The sequence below is a fragment of the Mytilus californianus genome, unplaced genomic scaffold (genome assembly GCF_021869535.1).
Source record: "Mytilus californianus isolate M0D057914Y unplaced genomic scaffold, xbMytCali1.0.p SCAF_2, whole genome shotgun sequence".
Classification (NCBI taxonomy): Eukaryota; Metazoa; Mollusca; class Bivalvia; order Mytilida; family Mytilidae; genus Mytilus; species Mytilus californianus.
This window is the reverse complement of record NW_026262668.1, coordinates 55,456,586-55,476,577: the sequence shown is the minus strand read 5'-3', so window position 1 is coordinate 55,476,577 and position 19,992 is coordinate 55,456,586. Positions and strand designations below refer to the sequence as shown.

Sequence of the window (19,992 nt, the reverse complement as noted above, 5' to 3'; positions counted from 1 at the left end):
TATTCAGTATTGATGTAAGCTCCCTTTAGAATTTTATAAATTTAAGATTTTACATTTTCGAGTTATGGGGTTTTATTCATTAAAATAGGGGGGATTTTCCAGTTTTTGGACAATTACTCAAAAACATTTTCTCCAATTTGCAAGAAACTTTGGTGAATTGTTTATTTCTAATGACATGAGCTCCCTTTTGATTTTTTAAAATTTTAGACTATACGTTTCTGATTTATGGTTTTTTTTTATACGACCGCAAAAAAATTTTGTGGTCGTATATTGGTATGACGTTGGCGTCGTCGTCGTCGTCGTCGTCGTCGTCCGGCGTCGTCGTCCGAAGACACATTGGTTTTTCGCACTCTAACTTTAGTTTAAGTGAATGGATCTTTTTGAATTTGACCATAAGGTTAAATACCACAAAAGGAAGGTTGGCTCAAACCGTTTAGGAATTAGGGGCAAAAAAGGGGGAAAAACAAGGTTGTCCTGGTTAATGGACAAATACTTTAGTACAAAACATAATTTAAAGCAGTGTAAGGGAGATAAATCAAATACATCATTGAAATTATCTCCCTTACACTGCTTTTAAATTATGTATAAAGTAATGGTTAATGAACAATAAAGATAATCTAAAACAGTGTAAGGGAGGTAATCCAAATACAACGTTTTGGTTACTTCCCTTACACTGTTTTTAAATTATGTTTAAAGAAATGCATATTTATAAAGGAAGACCAGTAAAAATATCTGCAAATGTTGCATCTTTTTTTTTTTACAAAAAATCCATATGAAAGATTTGACACTATATTTTTATTAATTCTATTATAAAATAGATTAAGTTAGCACTATGGTAAATTTAAATGGGTAATTATGGTTGCCGACTCCATTGGAAATTTGAATTGAGATTATGACCATATCTTGAGGGAAAGAATTTTTTGGGGGGAAAAAGGGGGGGGGGGGGGATAAAAAGAAATTGTGGGGGGCCAATTTTTTCTCATTTCAGATTTCAGAAATTAAAAAGAATTATTCTTCAAATATTATTTTTTTTTCAAATTTCAAATATTGAAAAATTTCAAGAAGTAATCTTTAATTGCACAGTATGGCGCATTAGATTTGTAAAATCTTTGATCACATTTAATTATTTGTTATGCCGAATCTAACAGTGTATTTAGATTTTTAATTTTGGGTCCAGTTTTCAAATTGGTCTACATTAAGGTCCAAAGGGTCCAAAATTAAACTTTGTTTGATTTTAGCAAAAATTGAATATATGAGGTTCTTTGATATGCTGAATCTAAACATGTATTTAGATTTTTGATTTTTGGCCCAGTTTTCAAGTTGGTCCAAATTGGGGTCCAAAATTAAACTTTGTTTGATTTCAACAAAAATTGAATATATGGGGTTCTTTGATATGCTGAATCTTACCATGTATTTAGATTTTTTATTTGTGGACCCCGTTATCAAATTGGTTCATATTGAGGTCAAAAGGGTCCAAAATTAAACTTTGTTTGATTCATCTAAAATTGAATTATTGGGGTTCTTTGATATTCCAAATCTAACCATGTATTTAGATTTTTAATTTTGGGTCCTGTTTTTTAAATTGGTCTACATTAAGGTCCAAAGGGTCCAAAATTAAACTTAGTTTGATTTTAACAAAAATTGAATTCTTGGGGTTCTTTGATATGCTGAATCTAAACATGTGTTTAGATTTTTGATTATGGGCCCAGTTTTCAAGTTGGTCCAAGATAGGGTCCAGTATTTAAACTTTGTTTGATTTCAACAAAAATTGAATATATGGGGTTCTTTGATATGCTGAATCTAAACATGTATTTAGATTTTTGATTATGGGCCCAGTTTTCAAGTTGGTCCAAATTGGGGTCCAAAATTAAACTTTGTTTGATTTCAACAAAAATTGAATATATGAGGTTCTTTGATATGCTGAATCTAACCATGTATTTAGATTTTTTATTTGTAGGCCCCGCTATCAAATTGGTTCATATTGAGGTCAAAAGGGTCCAAAATTAAACTTTGTTTGATTTCATCAAAAATTGAATTATTGGGGTTCTTTGATATGCCAAATCTAACCGTGTTTTTAGATTTTTAATTTGGGTCCCGTTTTTTAAATTGGTCTTCATTGAGGTCCAAAGGGTCCAAAATTAAACTTAAATTGATTTTAACAAAAATTGAATTCTTGGGGTTCTTTGATATGCTGAATCTAAACATGTGTTTAGATTTTTGATTATGGGCCCAGTTTTCAAGTTTGTCCAAGTTGGGGTCCAAAATTAAACTTTGTTTGATTTTAACAAAAATTGAATATATGGGGTTCTTTGATATGCTGAATCTAACCATGAATTTAGATTTTTTATTTGTGGGCCCCACTATCAAATTGGTTCATATTGAGGTCAAAAGGGTCCAAAATTAAACTTTGTTTGATTTTATCAAAAATTGAATTATTGGGGTTCTTTGATATTCCAAATCTAACCGTGTATTTAGATTTTTAATTTTAAGTCCCGTTTTTTAAATTGGTCTACATTAAGGTCCAAAGGGTCCAAAATTAAACTTAATTTGATTTTAGCAAAAATTGAATTCTTGGGGTTCTTTGATATGCTGAATCTAAACATGTGTTTAGATTTTTGATTATGGGCCCAGTTTTCAAGTTTGTCCAAGTTGGGGTCCAAAATTAAACTTTGTTTGATTTTAACAAAAATTGAATATATGGGGTTCTTTGATATGCTGAATCTAACCATGTATTTTGATTTTGGACATTGGACCATAATAGGTAAATTAAAAAAATTCAAGTTCTTAGACCACATTCTTTCTGTGTCAGAAACCTATGCTGTGTCAAATATTTAATAACAATCCAAATTCAGAGCTGTATCAAGCTTGAATGTTGTGTCCATACTTGCCCCAACTGTTCAGGGTTCGACCTCTGCGGTCGTATCAAGCTGCGCCCCAGCGAAGCATTTTATTTCATTAGAAAAAGGGGGATTTTCCAGTTTTCGGACAATAACTCAAAAATGCTTTCAGCATTTTTTATGAAACTTTGGTAAATTGTTTATATCTATTGTTGTAAGCTCCGTTTTGATTTTTATAAATTTAAGATTTTACGTTTCTGAGTTATAAGATTTTATTCATAAAAAGGGTTGATTTTCAAGTTTTTGGACAATATCCTTAAAGTGCTTAGAGCAGTTTTCATTAAACCTTGATGACTGATTTATATCTATTAAGATAACCTCCCTTTAGTTTTTTTTTATAAATTTCTGATATAACATTGAGAAGTTATTGTTTGTCTATAGTCTGACAACAGATTTGCTAAGTATTGCACAACAGCACAGTGTATTGCACAACAGCAAGAAATCTTTAATTAAATATGAATTCAATTCATATAACCAATTTCAAGTTCTTTGACTACATTTATTCAGAAACCTATAATATGTCAAATATTTAATTACAATCCAAATTCAGACCTGTATCAAGCTTGAATATTGTGTCTATTTTTGCCCCAACTGTTCAGGGTTGGACCTCTGCGGGCGTATCCAGCTGCGCTCAGCGAAGCAGTTTATTGCTGAAGTTGTAGCCATTGGACATAGAAAATTACTTGAACAACAGTTTTCTGCACTTTTATCCATAATGCTTGAATCAATCAAGTAGATATTTAGTATATAGTCATATCATAAGTTACAGATCAAATCAGTTATTCTGTTATTGTTTGTCTTTTTTGTTTCTGTCCTATGGGAGTAAAAGAAATTTAATTATAGTATTTTGAAGGTTAAGGACACTTCAGTTGAATTTTTTATGATTTCGTTTTATTGTTGCAAAGTTTTTAAATGGCCATAAATTAATCAGTTCATGGTTTCTTTCGATAACTTTAGTTTCCATTTCTTTATTATAATATGATTGATATCTGTGGAATAGTTGACATGTGCTTTTGGATACATTTCCATTTTCAGACATGTGAACTCTGTCCTAACCCTGGAGGTATCTTTAAAGAAACAGATGCTGGAAAGTAAGTTTTATAGAAATGCTGTATATTATCTTGTATGAATTGGAAAAAAAATAATGACTAGATATACTTGGATAAAATGTTCTTCATTGAAACACCTCATGATTTTGAAAACTATTCATATTCTGCTCAATCAGCATATGGCAAGTCTAATTTTATACAGGTCTCTATCAAATTTTCCTATTTGATTGTATCACTTTGAAAACTGTAAATACCTAGTAAGATACGTTCGGCCAAAGAAATATATGCATGTTAAGGGTTTTGTTTGAAAATTATGGTGTCAGTACCTAAAATTTAGTGGTGAAGCTCAAAATTAGGGTCAATCTGAGAATCCTTTTACACATATGATTTTTTTAACCTTATCTTTTGACACAAGACATTTCATGGGTGTTTAGTAAAATGCGTTGAACAGTAAACAAAGCTCAAAGTAAAATAAACAAACAAAAATAGGAAGCTTCAGTACATGTTATACTTCTTAACTTTCATAATTATGAACATAACAAAGAAAAAAGTAACATTTACAATATGTGAATGTTTGTGAAATGAACAGGAGGTATGATAACAGCCATTATTTGGCACTTGGAAATTGCAAAAAATACTGCAATTCTTCAAGCTTTTCATTGTTGTGTCAATTCTTTTGATAAATGAATAGGATGATTTGATTTGGACACTTTAGTACAGAAATGTCACTTCTGATGTCGTTATAATGTCAAAAACTTGCCAAATGTGACGATGAACCTGTAGATGCCATTTTGAACATTGTTTTTTTGACAAATAAGATATAAACCAAGGCTTACTCAAAAAGACAATTTACTCTTTCAATAACATTTCATTTAGCAAAAAATCTTTTTTGGGTGAGATCTTGGCTCATATCTAAATATCTAATGACAAGGGAAACTATATTTGGGAGTTTTGTATATAATGGAATGGAAGAAGTTTGAAGTGCTTATTCTTGCTGTTATTAAAATATGTAAGACAAAATTTAAAAAAACATAATCTTGATGTGACAGATTTCTTATGAATGTGTGAAGATTAATACTTTTTGATTTTCAAATACAAGGTGCCAAAAAAGTGGGTGTAATATCTTGTCATATCTTCTTCTTTTCACATTGAATCTATATCCCAATATGAAAGATTTTTCTAACCTTTAAATACTCTATAGAAATGAAGTGTTTATTTATTTCAGATGGGTTCACCTTGTATGTGCTTTATATACTCCTGGTGTTGCCTTTGGTGATGTGGATAAACTCAGTCCAGTTACATTGTTTGAGATGTCCTATTCCAGATGGGGTGCCAGGGTAAATATCAAAGAATAAAAATATACCAAAAATGATCAATTGATTGATTGTTGTTTGCCTTGCATGCAGAATCTCAAACCCTGTTGATTTTATATCTGTTCATATTTTTATATGGTAAAGATTTAAGCATTCCAATGTATGTTAGGCTTATCCTAGAGGCTCTCTGGTCCAAGGACGGGAAGTTCTTATTCTTGTAGCAAAATTGATCTCAATATAAAGAACATATCAATATTTATACATAAACTGACAAATTCATGAATGTTCATGTCCCTAATTAAAAGGATTTGCATTTATAAATGTGCTTATTCGTAATATATATTACCAACGTTATATTTAAAGTGGTTTCATAAACCATCATATCTCTTTTTGAGGGATTTTTCTCGGTAACCATTAATGACTTAAAAATATAAGATCCCTAAAAATCCATAAATTGTTATGTCCCTAATCAAAAACATGAATTTCTATCAGAAATTAACGAACAGATACTAAAAATTCATTTATTTATGTGGGTACTAATTTCTGTGAATGGATGAAAAAAATGAAATTTTGTGGATATATGATTTTAGTGGATTTACCGAGGATTTCATACAAAAAAATTTAAAGTATAAAATTCATAGTTTTCTTATACCCATGAAATCAATGAAAATTAGTTTCCCATGAATAATAATGAATCAACAGTAATAATTGTGATTGTTATTTTCTTCCTAGGACTGTACTCTTTGTGAAGACACTAGATTCAGCAGAACAGGTGTCTGTATAAGCTGTGATGCAGGAATGTGTAGGACATATTTTCATGTCACATGGTAAGACCAGGATGCAATGTTTACATATATATTTTAAAGCCTACAAGTTTATCTCTTTAACATACAGTCTGAGAAACATTACCTTGTGCAACAGCTTATTCACAAATTTTTATAATTTTAGAATGGATACATGTTGATTTATGTTATTTTCCATTTACTTAAATCATTCTGCAAAAACATTTTTTTTGTCAACCAACTGCATAAAGTACAAATTAGAAACTGTTCTTATTGTATTTTTATTTCAGTGCTCAGAAAGAAGGTTTATTATCAGAGGCTGCACCAGACGAATGTATGGTAAATAACATTTTTTGATCCATAGTCTTTAATGGTACAGAATGCTAAAAGGTCTGTTCCATGATTAGCTTTATTTTACTTTTACAAGAATTGATAAATTGAATGTATTTAAAATGCATTGTATCTGCTGTTTGTCAAATTCTGCAATTTTACTATTGAAATTTCATATAAACATATTTTGAATTTTAATGAACATTCTGACACCACAAAAAACAAAGCCATCAAATACACAACTAATCACCAGATGTCAGTGAATTACTTTTACTTAATCTTAATTGATAAACCAAGGTTTGAAAAGTAATTTTGGTAAGAATTTAGTTTGTTAATTTTAGAAATACTTTTTTGAACTCAAAATTTTCAAAAGTATGAATAGGACTGTAACACAAGTTGTTCAGGTGTTGTGATTGATATGTAGATGTTCATATTAATTTTTGGGAAAATTAAGGTGGAAAAAAATATGTAGAACATGATATCCTGAATAAGTTCCTAGTGTCAAAATTTAACTGTCAGTTGCTATTTTAAAAATGGCTACCAAAATATATACCGGTAAGCATTAAAAAGTGCTCCGACTTCAAAGAAATTTGACATCTAGGTAAAACATGAATTGATTTCTGGTGTGAAAAAAATATTGATCTGCTTTCATTTTCAAAATATCATGGCCGGCTTTTTGAAAATGCCATGGTTTTATTTTTGAGCCTACAACATTTATGTAGCAAAAGCGAGATATAGTGATCCCTGATGCCCTCGTCATCATAAGCTTGAGCGTTAACACTTAGGTTCAGTCTGTTGTTAAAGTTTCTTAGACATCAATAACTTTGTGAAACCTTCATGGAATTTTAGGAAATTTGGACAGAAGCTTGTTAATGACCAAGATACAGCATCCAGAGCATATTTGTTTTCATTTTTGTCTCGCCTGCAACAAAAGTCGCAGAAAGCAAGACATAGGGATTGCTTTTCCGGTGACAACGGCTCTGGCTCTTGCATCAACAATTGTTAAGTTTTTTGCTAAAGTTAGTTATTGTCATTGTTCAGTGACTTTGAATTAATTAGCAATTTTCAATGATAAGTTTTCTGCTTAAGTTAGTTTGATATGAACTACTTGTGATAGATCAATGATATTTTCTATAAAGTTGCATTACTATCAGTAAATATCAGTTTGATGACTATTTCAAGACCCTGCCCACTAGGTCATGGTCCAGTAACTTTCAATCAATTAACAAATTTCAATGTAAAGTTTTCTGATTAAGTTAGTTTAATAGGAACTACTTACAATAGATAATATTTTCTATAAAGTTACATTGCTGTCTGTACATCTCAGTTTGTCAACCATTTCCAGGCCCTACCCACTAGTTGGTCCAGCGACTTTGAATTAATTAGCTATGTTGCTGTCCATCAGATTGTCTTTTTCTGAATTTTATGCTGATAGGCGAAACATATCTCTGTGTCAACAGTTTATTCTGTATTTTACTGATAAATGGACTTAGTTTTTTTTACAGTTAACATTCAGATTCAGTATGAGGTTAAAGATTTTCAGTCATCAATTTCTTTGTCAAACCTTCATGGGATTTTATGAAATTTGGACAGAAGCTTGTTAATGACTAAAATACAGTATCCAGAGCAAAATTTTGAATTTTCCCGTATTTTACTGATAAATGGACTTAATTTTTTTTTACAGAAGTAGATACAGCCTTAGGTTAAAGTTTGTACACATCAATTACTTTGTCAAACCTTTGTAGAATTTTATGAAACTTTGGCAGAAGCTTTATGTCTCGCCTTGACGGAGTCAAAAAGCGAGACATAGGTATGCTGTTTTCGGAGGCAGTGGCGTCAACAATATTAGTTTGTGATTAGGTCTAGTTCATGGTGAACCACTAGTGGTAGGTCAATGATATTTGGTATGCAGTTGTATTAGCATTGGCACATCTCATTACCATGGAGATTATTTAGCCCTGCCCCTTCAGTCAAGGTCTATTGACTTTGAAACTTTGCTTAGTTTACATGTATTAGTTTGTGATTAGGTCAGTTTATGGGGAACCACTAGTGGTAGGTCAATGATATTTGGTATGCAGTTGTATAAGCATTGGCATATCTCATTTCCATAGAGATTATTTGGCCCCACCCCTTCATTCATGGTCTATTGACTTTGAAACTTTTGCTTAGTTTTCATGTATTAGTTTGTGATTAGGTCAGTTTAAGGGGAACCGTTAGTGATAGGTCAATGATAATTGGTATGCAGTTGTATAAGCATTAGCACATCTCATTTCCTTTGAGAATATTTGGTCCTTACCCTTCAGTCATGGTCTATTGACTTTGAAACTTTTGCTTAGTTTACATGTATTAGTTTGTGATTAGGTCAGTTTAAGATCTACCACTAATGTTAAGTCAATGATATTCGGTATGCAAATGTATTGGCATTTGCAAGTTTCATTTCCATGGAGATTATATAACCCCACCCCTAATTATGGTTCATTGACTTTGAAACTTTTACATAGTTTACAAGTTAATGTTTGTGTTTAGGTTTGTTTAAAGAGAACGACTTATGGAAAGTCAATGGTATTTGGTTTGCAGTTGTATTAGCATTGGCACATCTCATTTCCATGGAGATTGTTTAGCCCTGTACCTTCAGTCATGGTTCATTGACTTTGAATATTTGAACTTACATGTTAAAAGTATTGCTATTTTAATTTCAACATTTGCATTTTTAAAATTTATACCAAATAGGCGAGACATATCTCTGTGTTAACAGTTTATTTATAATTGAGAGAAAATGTCTGAAGCAAAGTTTTGAAAATATATTTTCCTTTTCATTATTTTTCTTATTGTTGGAATTTTTTACAGTTAACATTTACAGACAGTCTAGGATTAAATTTTTTAGACATAATAAATTTGTAAACCTTCATGAATTGTTATGAAACTTGGACAGAAGATATTCTTCAAAACCAAAAAATAGCATTTAAAGAAAAGTTTTTTTTTTAAATTTTATTCTGTATTTTAGTAATAAATGGACTCACTTTTTAAGTCAACATTACACTTTTACACTGACAGTAGCAATTGCAGGCTAGACACAGGGTTCCACAGAACCTCTTATGAATTTTTGAATAATACATTAAAACTCAATGAAAAATCTGCATTTTATTAGGTCCTAAATTTCATATTTCATTTTTTAAGAAATCCACAAAACTTTATACCCCATTAACTTGTATTATTTTGTTAGCATTAAAATAAATAATTTTTTTCTGTGCCTCACAAAAAAACATGCACGCTGAACCCTTGCTTTCATGTCAGTTTTCTATTTCTATGTATTCTTATTTATTTATGTATGTCTCTAGGATATAGCAGACCCTTTCTTTGCCTACTGTAAAATGCATGCAGAAAAACACATGGCACGAGCTAAGAGAAGAAATTGGTTGGCAATACAGTCTCACATAAAGAAACATGCTACAGTAAACAAAATTGAAGATGAAAAAGAAAAGGTAGGGATTATTAAAGATAAATACTTTCTTAAAACCAATGTCATCAATTATCGTACATAGCATGAGTATATGAATAAGTTGATATAGCCAACAGGGTTAGCAAGTTGAGAATGACATCACACAAGGACAACTGAACATAAGAAGTTTCTATCAAATATGTAAATGGACAAACACATATGGATAAAAGAGCAAGCACTGATGACTTAGAGTAGGCACATAAACAATTTGTATAACTAATTTTATTAGTACTAAATTCAGCCGTATTGTCTATATCAGTACAACAAACTGAAATAATTGTACAAAATTGTTACCTAATCCATCAAAATACATCATGGACAAAGATGGGTAGATGAAAAACTAGTTAATTATAAAATTTTATCAAATGGAAATTCAGTGAAATCAGTGAATAAACTTTTTACAAAGAATAATTATATTTCAATGCCTAGTGCATATAGTTATGATGGTCCCAAATAACAATCTGGTTTGATATTTCAAGAATTAACAATATATATAATGTAAGTACTTTATTAAAATACCTTTAATAATAACAATATTTGAATTTGAGGTTTCCATGGTTGCAAACTTTACAAAACAAAAACAAAAGTTGACAAACAGATTTCAATAACTTTAGAATATGAATAGAAATAATGAATTTTATGTATTAACTTTTGGTTGTTTTGTGTATTTTCTTCTGAATATTTACTTTATATCATGTTTATACTGCAGGCTAGATTTGAGAGAAAATTAAACAGACATAGACAGAAGTTTCACATAGCAATAGGAAAGAGACCTCCAGCATGGGGTAAATACCATGTAACAAAATAATATCTGTTATTATTATTATTTCCAGAGAATTACCAGGAATATTCTTTCCCTTTTTAATGAAAAAAATCAACAAATCATATATCTAAACATAGAAAAAACCAAATTAAAAAACTTTTAAAAAGCCTGGTGTAGTGTTGATGAAAATGTTACTTTTACCAAATTAATTGTATTTTTGTGGATATTTGATTTCGTGGTTTGGCCAAAGATTGCTTAAAAACCTTTAGATTATTTGTACATTTTTTAATGTTTAAAAATGTGATTTACTTGTACCACAAAACCACAAAAATTGAAATCCCAAGAATAATAATAATGGATCTACAGTCAAGAAATATTTTATTTTCGTATGGTTTATTTTAAGTAAACAGAAACATTATGAAAAATGAATAACAAATTAGAAAATTACATGGATGTTTTTAATTTCAGTACCTACCCAAAAGCTGGTAAGATATTTGACATCAAGTCCTTCATGTGTGAGGAAAATGTTAAAAAAAGCAGAATTAATGGGTGTTATTACACAGGTTTGTTATATTTCTTTTCAAAGTACATGTTTGATATATTACATGAATTTAACCGTATTGCCTGTATTTATCCATTTGTGAGGTCTATTTTCTTCTGAAAAATATCGGCCACACCTTTTGACAAAAATAAATTTGTTATACAAACATGTAAATGGGTCAGAAACGCATCAACAAAAAAAATTATGGTGGTCCATGCATGTGGTCAATGTCATTTGAAGCAAAAATATTAATATTTAAAAGTTAGTCAAAGAGAGAAAAATTATGACATCATAAATACACCAAAGGTGTTTTAATGAATCAGAACTTGAGAATTTGGCATTTGTCTGATATTTTTACACATTTTGTCATCAAATAGTTACTATTATTATCGAAGTTAAATTTCATGCTTTTTGCAGGACTTGTGGTCCTTGGACATAGAAATTGCTCAACAATATCAGTTTTCCTCGTTTTTTTTTGGTAATACCCAATTTGATATTCGGGACACAGTCATATCATTAGAAGTAAGAGATCTGTTTTGAGTTTCCCTCCAGGTGAAGGGTATTTGCAGCTGTTATGGTCTATGGACATAGAAAATTACTTGACCATATAAGTTTTCTTCATTTTTTTCTGCAATACCTGAATCATTTGATTCAGTATTTGGTATACTGTCATATAATAAGAAGTCATTACAGATTGAGTTTGAATTTCTTTCTAGCTGATAATTTTTGCAGAAGTTGAAGTTGTATTCCCTTGACATTTGAAATTTTACATTCTTAAACAAATGGTTGTTTTTCTGAAAAAATCAGAGACGGCTTATTTCTTTTGCAGACCACACAAGTATCTGATGAGAAGCAAGAAGTAAGAAAGAAATCACATGTACCAGCAGCATTATCTGTAGAATTTGTTAGCTACTTCTTAGGTACATAATTATGATCAGATTGAATTGGATCTGAAGAATTATAGACTTAACTGTTGATTTTATCATCACATAATTTAGTTGACTGGTGACATGTAGCAAATGTCAAATCCAAAGTAGTTGTTGTTATATCTTCATATATTATTATTGTCAAAGTATTTTATTTCACATGCTGAAGTTAGAATGTATCTATATCACCACTGTTCAGATGCAAGGGTATTTAGATCCTCATTACTATTAATTTTCTCTCCATCCATGTGTCACACTTTTGTTTTATGTATCTTTGTCACAAAGTTAAAGTATTGTTTCACTAAATATTTTGAAATTTTAACAAAGCATCATGGATAATGTAGTACAGGTAAAATCTGATTTCTGGAATTTATTTAACATTAAATAGTTATTGTACTTTATTTTCAGAAAATTTATAATTTTTGTAGATTTTCTGCTTATGTTTAATGTACTGCTGGAAATGTTTGAAAGTTTTAAGTAATGCAAACAATTGGCCTTTTCAGAATCTAAAGGACTATGGGTAATCTCATTGTTTGTACACCAAAAAGAAAATAACGTTACATCATTGGTTCAATTTCCTTTGTTTAGGACGTTTTAAACCAATCATAACATTTTGGTGTACGCTTTTGAAAATATTACCCAGAATGCATTAGATTTTGAAATGGCGAATTATAAAATACAGATATTGTTCCATTTTGACAGATTTTACTTGTAACAATCAAGAGGTTTGCCACTTTATTTTCTGAAAAGTTAAGACATTTAAAGGATAGAAATTACAGGCCACTTGGCTAAATCTTTTGAAACTATTACACAGAATATCTGTTACATTTAATTTAAGATGAGTGTTTATTTTCAGATTTGACATTTATCATTCAAGAATTATGATCTTAACTTTCAGAAATTATAATGATAACTTATTGAATGAGTTGTTTCATAAGTAGATTTTTTCTTGTTTTAGAATTTAAGCACCCGAAAAAAATAAAAAAAATTCTTTATTCATCCCTTAGTTGCTACATTTTCTGGCTTGTCATAATATCAGAGACATAATTACAAAAAATGTGATGCTCTTGTAGTTATTTAGTGTACATATCCAACAAAATCAGATCCATTAAATAAGAGAGTTAGATACCCAGACAAAAAGCATATATCTCTAGGTCAATAGTTTATTAGTTCATTTGAAAACTCGCATACCACTTTGTATTACAGAAAGAAATAACAAAATAGACAGCATGAAAGCCAGTATAAAGGATACAATTTTACAGAACAAAAAACTGCAAGAACAAGAAAAGATACTTAGGAGACAGTATGATCAGGTAAATGGCAAGAAAGAGAGGAAAGAATCAAAATTTAACTGCTACATTTTTATGTAAAAACTGGTAGAATATCTTGATATACTACTATGCACATTTTATGTTTTTGTACATTCTAATCAAGTCTTTTGAACTAGTTCAGGGTAGAAATTCAAGGTAGGATGTTTCCTTTTTTAGCTCACCGGGGCCCAAAGGGCCCCATGTGAGCTTATGCCATCACTTGGCGTCCGTCGTCTGTCGTCGTTGTCGTAAACTATTTCAAAAATCTTCTCCTCTGAAACTACTGGGCCAAATACCTTCAAACTTTAACTAAATGTTTTTTAGGGTATCTAGTTTATAAATTGTATCCGAAGTTTTGATCCATCGACAAACATGGCCACCATGGCTAAAAATAGAACATAGGGGTCAAATGCAGTTTTTGGCTTATATCTCAAAAACTAAAGCTTTTAGAGCAAATCTGACATGAGGTAAAATTGTTTAGTTGGTCAAGATCTATCAGCTCTAAAATTTTCAGACGAATCAAACAACCCATTAATGGGGTTGCTGCCACCGAATTGGTAGTTTTAACAAAATTTTGCAGTTTTTTGTTATTATTTTGAATATTATTATAGATATATATAAACTGTAAGCAGCAATAATGTTCAGCAAAGTAAGATCTACAAAAAAGTTAATATGACCATAATTGTCAATTGACCCCTTAAGGAGTTATTGCCCTTTAAAGACAATTTTACACAATTTGTTCATCAAGTTTGCTAACTTTTAAAAATCTTCTCCTCTGAAACTACTGGGCCAATTACCTTCAAACTTTAACTAAATGTTCCTTAGGGTATCTTGTTTATAAATTGTATCTGAAGTTTGTATCCATCGACAAACATGGCCGCCATGGCTAAAAATAGAACATACGGGTCAAATGCAGTTTTTATACGACCGCAAAAAAATTTTGTGGTCGTATATTGGTATGACGTTGGCGTCGTCGTCGTCGTCCGGCGTCGTCGTCGTCGTCGTCGTCCGGCGTCGTCGTCCGAAGACACATTGGTTTTCGCACTCTAACTTTAGTATAAGTGAAGTGATCTTTTTGAAATTTGACCATAAGGTTAAATACCACAAAAGGAAGGTTGGGATTGATTTTGGGGATTATGGTACCAACAGTTAAGGAATTAGGGGCCAAAAAGGGGCCAAAAATAAGCATTTTCTAGTTTCCAGACAATGACTGTGGAATGGTGTATGGATCTCTCTGAAATTATACTACAAGTTTCCATACCACAAAGGGATGGTTACGATTTGCTTAAGGGGGTTATGGCTCAAACCGTTTAGGAATTAGGGGCAAAAAAGGGGGAAAAACAAGGTTGTCCTGGTTAATGGACAAATACTTTAGTACAAAACATAATTTAAAGCAGTGTAAGGGAGATAAATCAAATACATCATTGAAATTATCTCCCTTACACTGCTTTTAAATTATGTATAAAGTAATGGTTAATGAACAATAAAGATAATTTAAAACAGTGTAAGGGAGGTAATCCAAATACAACGTTTTGGTTACTTCCCTTACACTGCTTTTAAATTGTTTAAAAAAATGCATATTTATAAAGGAAGACCAGTAAAAATATCTGCAAATGTTGCATCTTTTTTTTTTTACAAAAAAATCCATATGAAAGATTTGACACTATATTTTTAATTCTATTATAAAATAAATTAAGTTAGCACTATGGTAAATTTAAATGGGTAATTATGGTTGCCAACTCCATTGGAAATTTGAATTGAGATTATGACCATATCTTGAGGGAAAGAATTTTTTGGGGGAAAAAAAGGGGGGAGGGGATAAAAAGAAATTGTGGGGGGGTCAATTTTTTCTCATTTCAGATTTCAGAAATTAAAAAGAATTATTCTTCAAATATTATTTTTTTTTCAAATTTCAAATATTGAAAAATTTCAAGAAGAAATCTTTAATTGCACAGTATGGCGCATTAGATTTGTAAAATCTTTGATCACATTTATTTATTTGTTATGCCGAATCTAACAGTGTATTAAGATTTTTAATTTTGGGTCCAGTTTTCAAATTGGTCTACATTAATGTCCAAAGGGTCCAAAATTAAACTTTCTTTGATTTTAGCAAAAATTGAATATATGAGGTTCTTTGATATGCTGAATCTAAACATGTATTTAGATTTTTGATTTTTGGCCCAGTTTTCAAGTTGGTCCAAATTGGGGTCCAAAATTAAACTTTGTTTGATTTCAACAAAAATTGAATATATGGGGTTCTTTGATATGCTGAATCTAACCATGTATTTATAATAATAATAATAATAATAAATTCTTTATTTAAAGAGGGTAAACTCAGTTAGTTACAATAAACTAATCTTCCCTGAGGCCCTCACATACAAATTACAATACAATCAAAAACAGATATTTACACAAAGTTAATTTACAGTCAATTAGTTCAATGTAATATTACTAACATGATATATCTTTTATTTGTGGACCCCGTTATCAAATTGGTTCATATTGAGGTCAAAAGGGTCCAAAATTAAACTTTGTTTGATTTCATCTAAAATAAATTATTGGGGTTCTTTGATATTCCAAATCTAACCGTGTATTTAGATTTTTAATTTTGGGTCCTGTTTTTTAAATTGGTCTACATTAAGGTCCAAAGGGTCCAAAATTAAACTTAGTTTGATTTTAACAAAAATTGAATTCTTGGGGTTCTTTGATATGCTGAATATAAACATGTGTTTAGATTTTTGATTATGGGCCCAGTTTTCAAGTTGGTCCAAGTTGGGGTCCAAAATTAAACTTTTTTTGATTTCAACAAAAATTGAATATATGGGGTTCTTTGATATGCTGAATCTAACCATGAATTTAGATTTTTTATTTGTGGACCCCGCTATCAAATTGGTTCATATTGAGGTCAAAAGGGTCCAAAATTAAACTTTGTTTAATTTCATCAAAAATTGAATTATTGGGGTTCTTTGATATTCCAAATCTAACCGTATATTTAGATTTTTAATTTTAAGTCCCGTTTTTTAAATATGTCTACATTAAGGTCCAAAGGGTCCAAAATTAAACTTAGTTTGATTTTAGCAAAAATTGAATTCTTGGGGTTCTTTGATATGCTGAATCTAAACATGTGTTTAGATTTTTATACGACCGCAAAAAAATTTTGTGGTCGTATATTGGTATGACGTTGGCGTCGTCGTCGTCGTCGTCGTCGTCGTCGTCGTCCGGCGTCGTCGTCCGAATACATATTGGTTTTCGCACTCTAACTTTAGTTTAAGTGAATGGATCTTTTTGAAATTTGACCATAAGGTTAAATACCACAAAAGGAAGGTTGGGATTGATTTTGGGGGTTATGGTACCAACAGTTAAGGAATTAGGGGCCAAAAAGGGGCCAAAAATGAGCATTTTCTAGTTTCCAGACAATAACTGTGGAACGGTGTATGGATCTCTCTGAAATTATACTACAAGTTTCCATACCACAAAGGGATGGTTAGGATTTGCTTTGGAGGGTTATGGCTCAAACCGTTTAGGAATTAGGGGCAAAAAAGGGGGGAAAACAAGGTTGTCCTGGTTAATGGACAAATACTTTAGTACAAAACATAATTTAAAGCAGTGTAAGGGAGATAAATCAAATACATCATTGAAATTATCTCCCTTACACTGCTTTTAAATTATGTATAAAGTAATGGTTAATGAACAATAAAGATAATCTAAAACAGTGTAAGGGAGGTAATCCAAATACAGCGTTTTGGTTACTTCCCTTACTCTGCTTTTAAATTATGTTTAAAGAAATGCATATTTATAAAGGAAGACCAGTAAAAATATCTGCAAATGTTTTCATCTTTTTTTTTTACAAAAAAATCCATATGAAAGATTTGACACTATATTTTTATTAATTCTATTATAAAATAGATTAAGTTAGCACTATGGTAAATTTAAATGGGTAATTATGGTTGCCAACTCCATTGGAAATTTGAATTGAGATTATGACCATATCTTGAGGGAAAGAATTTTTTTGGGGGAAAAAGGGGGGGGGGGGGATAAAAAGAAATTGTGGGGGGCCAATTTTTTCTCATTTCAGATTTCAGAAATTAAAAAGAATTATTCTTCAAATATTATTTTTTTTTCAAATTTCAAATATTGAAAAATTTCAAGAAGTAATCTTTAATTGCACAGTATGGCGCATTAGATTTGTAAAATCTTTGATCACATTTATTTATTTGTTATGCCGAATCTAACAGTGTATTTAGATTTTTAATTTTGGGTCCAGTTTTCAAATTGGTCTACATTAATGTCCAAAGGGTCCAAAATTAAACTTTGTTTGATTTTAGCAAAAATTTAATATATGAGGTTCTTTGATATGCTGAATCTAAACATGTATTTAGATTTTTGATTTTTGGCCCAGTTTTCAAGTTGGTCCAAATTGGGGTCCAAAATTAAACTTTGTTTGATTTCAACAAAAATTGAATATATGGGGTTCTTTGATATGCTGAATCTAACCATGTATTTAGATTTTTTATTTGTGGACCCCGTTATCTAATTGGTTCATATTGAGGTCAAAAGGGTCCAAAATTAAACTTTGTTTGATTTCATCTAAAATTGAATTATTGGGGTTCTTTGATATTCCAAATCTAACCGTGTATTTAGGTTCTTAATTTTGGGTCCTGTTTTTTAAATTGGTCTACATTGAGGTCCAAAGGGTCCAAAATTAAACTTAGTTTGATTTTAACAAAAATTGAATTCTTGGGGTTCTTTGATTTGCTGAATCTAAACATGTGTTTAGATTTTTGATTATGGGCCCAGTTTTCAAGTTGGTCCAAGATAGGGTCCAGTATTTAAACTTTGTTTGATTTCAACAAAAATTGAATATATGGGGTACTTTGATATGCTGAATCTAAACATGTATTTAGATTTTTGATTATGGGCCTAGTTTTCAAGTTGGTCCAAATTGGGGTCCAAAATTAAACTTTGCATGATCTCAACAAAAATTGAATATATGATGTTCTTTGATATGCTGAATCTAACCATGTATTTAGATTTTTTATTTGTAGGCCCCGCTATCAATTTGGTTCATATTGAGGTCAAAAGGGTCCAAAATTAAACTTTGTTTGATTTCATCGAAAATTGAATTATTGGGGTTCTTTGATATGCCAAATCTAACCGTGTTTTTAGATTTTTAATTTGGGTCCCGTTTTTTAAATTGGTCTTCATTGAGGTCCAAAGGGTCCAAAATTAAACTTAGTTTGATTTTAACAAAAATTGAATTCTTGGGGTTCTTTGATATGCTGAATCTAAACATGTATTTAGATTTTTGATTATGGGCCCAGTTTTCAAGTTGGTCCAAGTTGGGGTCCAAAATTAAACTTTTTTTGATTTCAACAAAAATTGAATATATGGGGTTCTTTGATATGCTGAATCTAACCATGAATTTAGAATTTTTATTTGTGGGCCCCGCTATCAAATTGGTTCATATTGAGGTCAAAAGGGTCCAAAATTAAACTTTGTTTGATTTCATCAAAAATTGAATTATTGGGGTTCTTTGATATTCCAAATCTAACCGTGTATTTAGATTTTTAATTTTAAGTCCCGTTTTTTAAATTGGTCTACATTAAGGTCCAAAGGGTCCAAAATTAAACTTAGTTTGATTTTAGCAAAAATTGAATTCTTGGGGTTCTTTGATATGCTGAATCTAAACATGTGTTTAGATTTTTGATTATGGGCCCAGTTTTCAAGTTTGTCCAAGTTGGGGTCCAAAATTAAACTTTGTTTGATTTTAACAAAAATTGAATATATGGTGTTCTTTGATATGCTGAATCTAACCATGTATTTTGATTTTGGACATTGGACCATAATAGGTAAATTAAAAAAATTCAAGTTCTTAGACCACATTCTTTCTGTGTCAGAAACCTATGCTGTGTCAAATATTTAATAACAATCCAAATTCAGAGCTGTATCAAGCTTGAATGTTGTGTCCATACTTGCCCCAACTGTTCAGGGTTCGACCTCTGCGGTCGTATCAAGCTGCGCCCCAGCGAAGCAATTTATTGGCTTATATCTCAAAAACTAAATCTTTTAGAGCAAATGTGACATGAGGTAAAATTGTTTAGTTGGTCAAGATCTATCAGCTCTGAAATTTTCAGACGAATCGAACAACCCATTGTTGGGTTGCTTCCACCGAATTGGTAGTTTTAACAAAATTTTGCAGTTTTTTGTTATTATTTTGAATATTATTATAGATATATATAAACTGTAAGCAGCAATAATGTTCAGCAAAGTAAGATCTACAAAAAAGTTAATATGACCAAAATTGTCAATTGACACCTTAAGGAGTTATTGCCCTTTAAAGACAATTTTACACAATTTGTTCATCAAGTTTTCTAACATTTAAAAATCTTCTCCTCTGAAATGCAGGTGAGCGATTCAGACTCTTGAGAGCCTCTTGTATTTATTAAAAAAGTTAATACAATACCATGCTTTGCTCAGACTGTATTACATCTTTATACACTAAATTGATTTATTGATGTACTGATTGATATTTTAGTCAGGGAAAACATGGGTTATTTATCAGTTTGTAGCCTTCAGTAAAAG

The 19,992-nt window shown here is 30.7% G+C and overlaps 1 protein-coding gene and 1 long non-coding RNA gene across 2 annotated transcripts in view; one reads left to right on the top strand and one right to left on the bottom strand.

Annotated features, from left to right (window-relative positions):
* The window catches only part of LOC127730052 (PHD finger protein 14-like), a 44,438-nt gene that overhangs the window by 7,684 nt on the left and 16,762 nt on the right, over window positions 1–19,992 (top strand). The window contains exons 7-15 of the mRNA XM_052238099.1: window positions 3,933–3,988; window positions 5,172–5,283; window positions 5,992–6,086; window positions 6,332–6,380; window positions 9,710–9,853; window positions 10,580–10,655; window positions 11,102–11,196; window positions 12,004–12,094; window positions 13,307–13,413. Of these exons, the coding sequence (XP_052094059.1) occupies window positions 3,933–3,988; window positions 5,172–5,283; window positions 5,992–6,086; window positions 6,332–6,380; window positions 9,710–9,853; window positions 10,580–10,655; window positions 11,102–11,196; window positions 12,004–12,094; window positions 13,307–13,413 (825 nt within the window). The remainder of the gene's footprint in view (window positions 1–3,932; window positions 3,989–5,171; window positions 5,284–5,991; window positions 6,087–6,331; window positions 6,381–9,709; window positions 9,854–10,579; window positions 10,656–11,101; window positions 11,197–12,003; window positions 12,095–13,306; window positions 13,414–19,992) is intronic.
* On the bottom strand, window positions 1,833–19,041 carry LOC127730069 (uncharacterized). Its single transcript, XR_007994957.1, has 2 exons — window positions 18,508–19,041; window positions 1,833–2,008 (listed from the first exon to the last, which is right to left on the bottom strand). It is a non-coding gene; the product is annotated as an uncharacterized LOC127730069 (long non-coding RNA).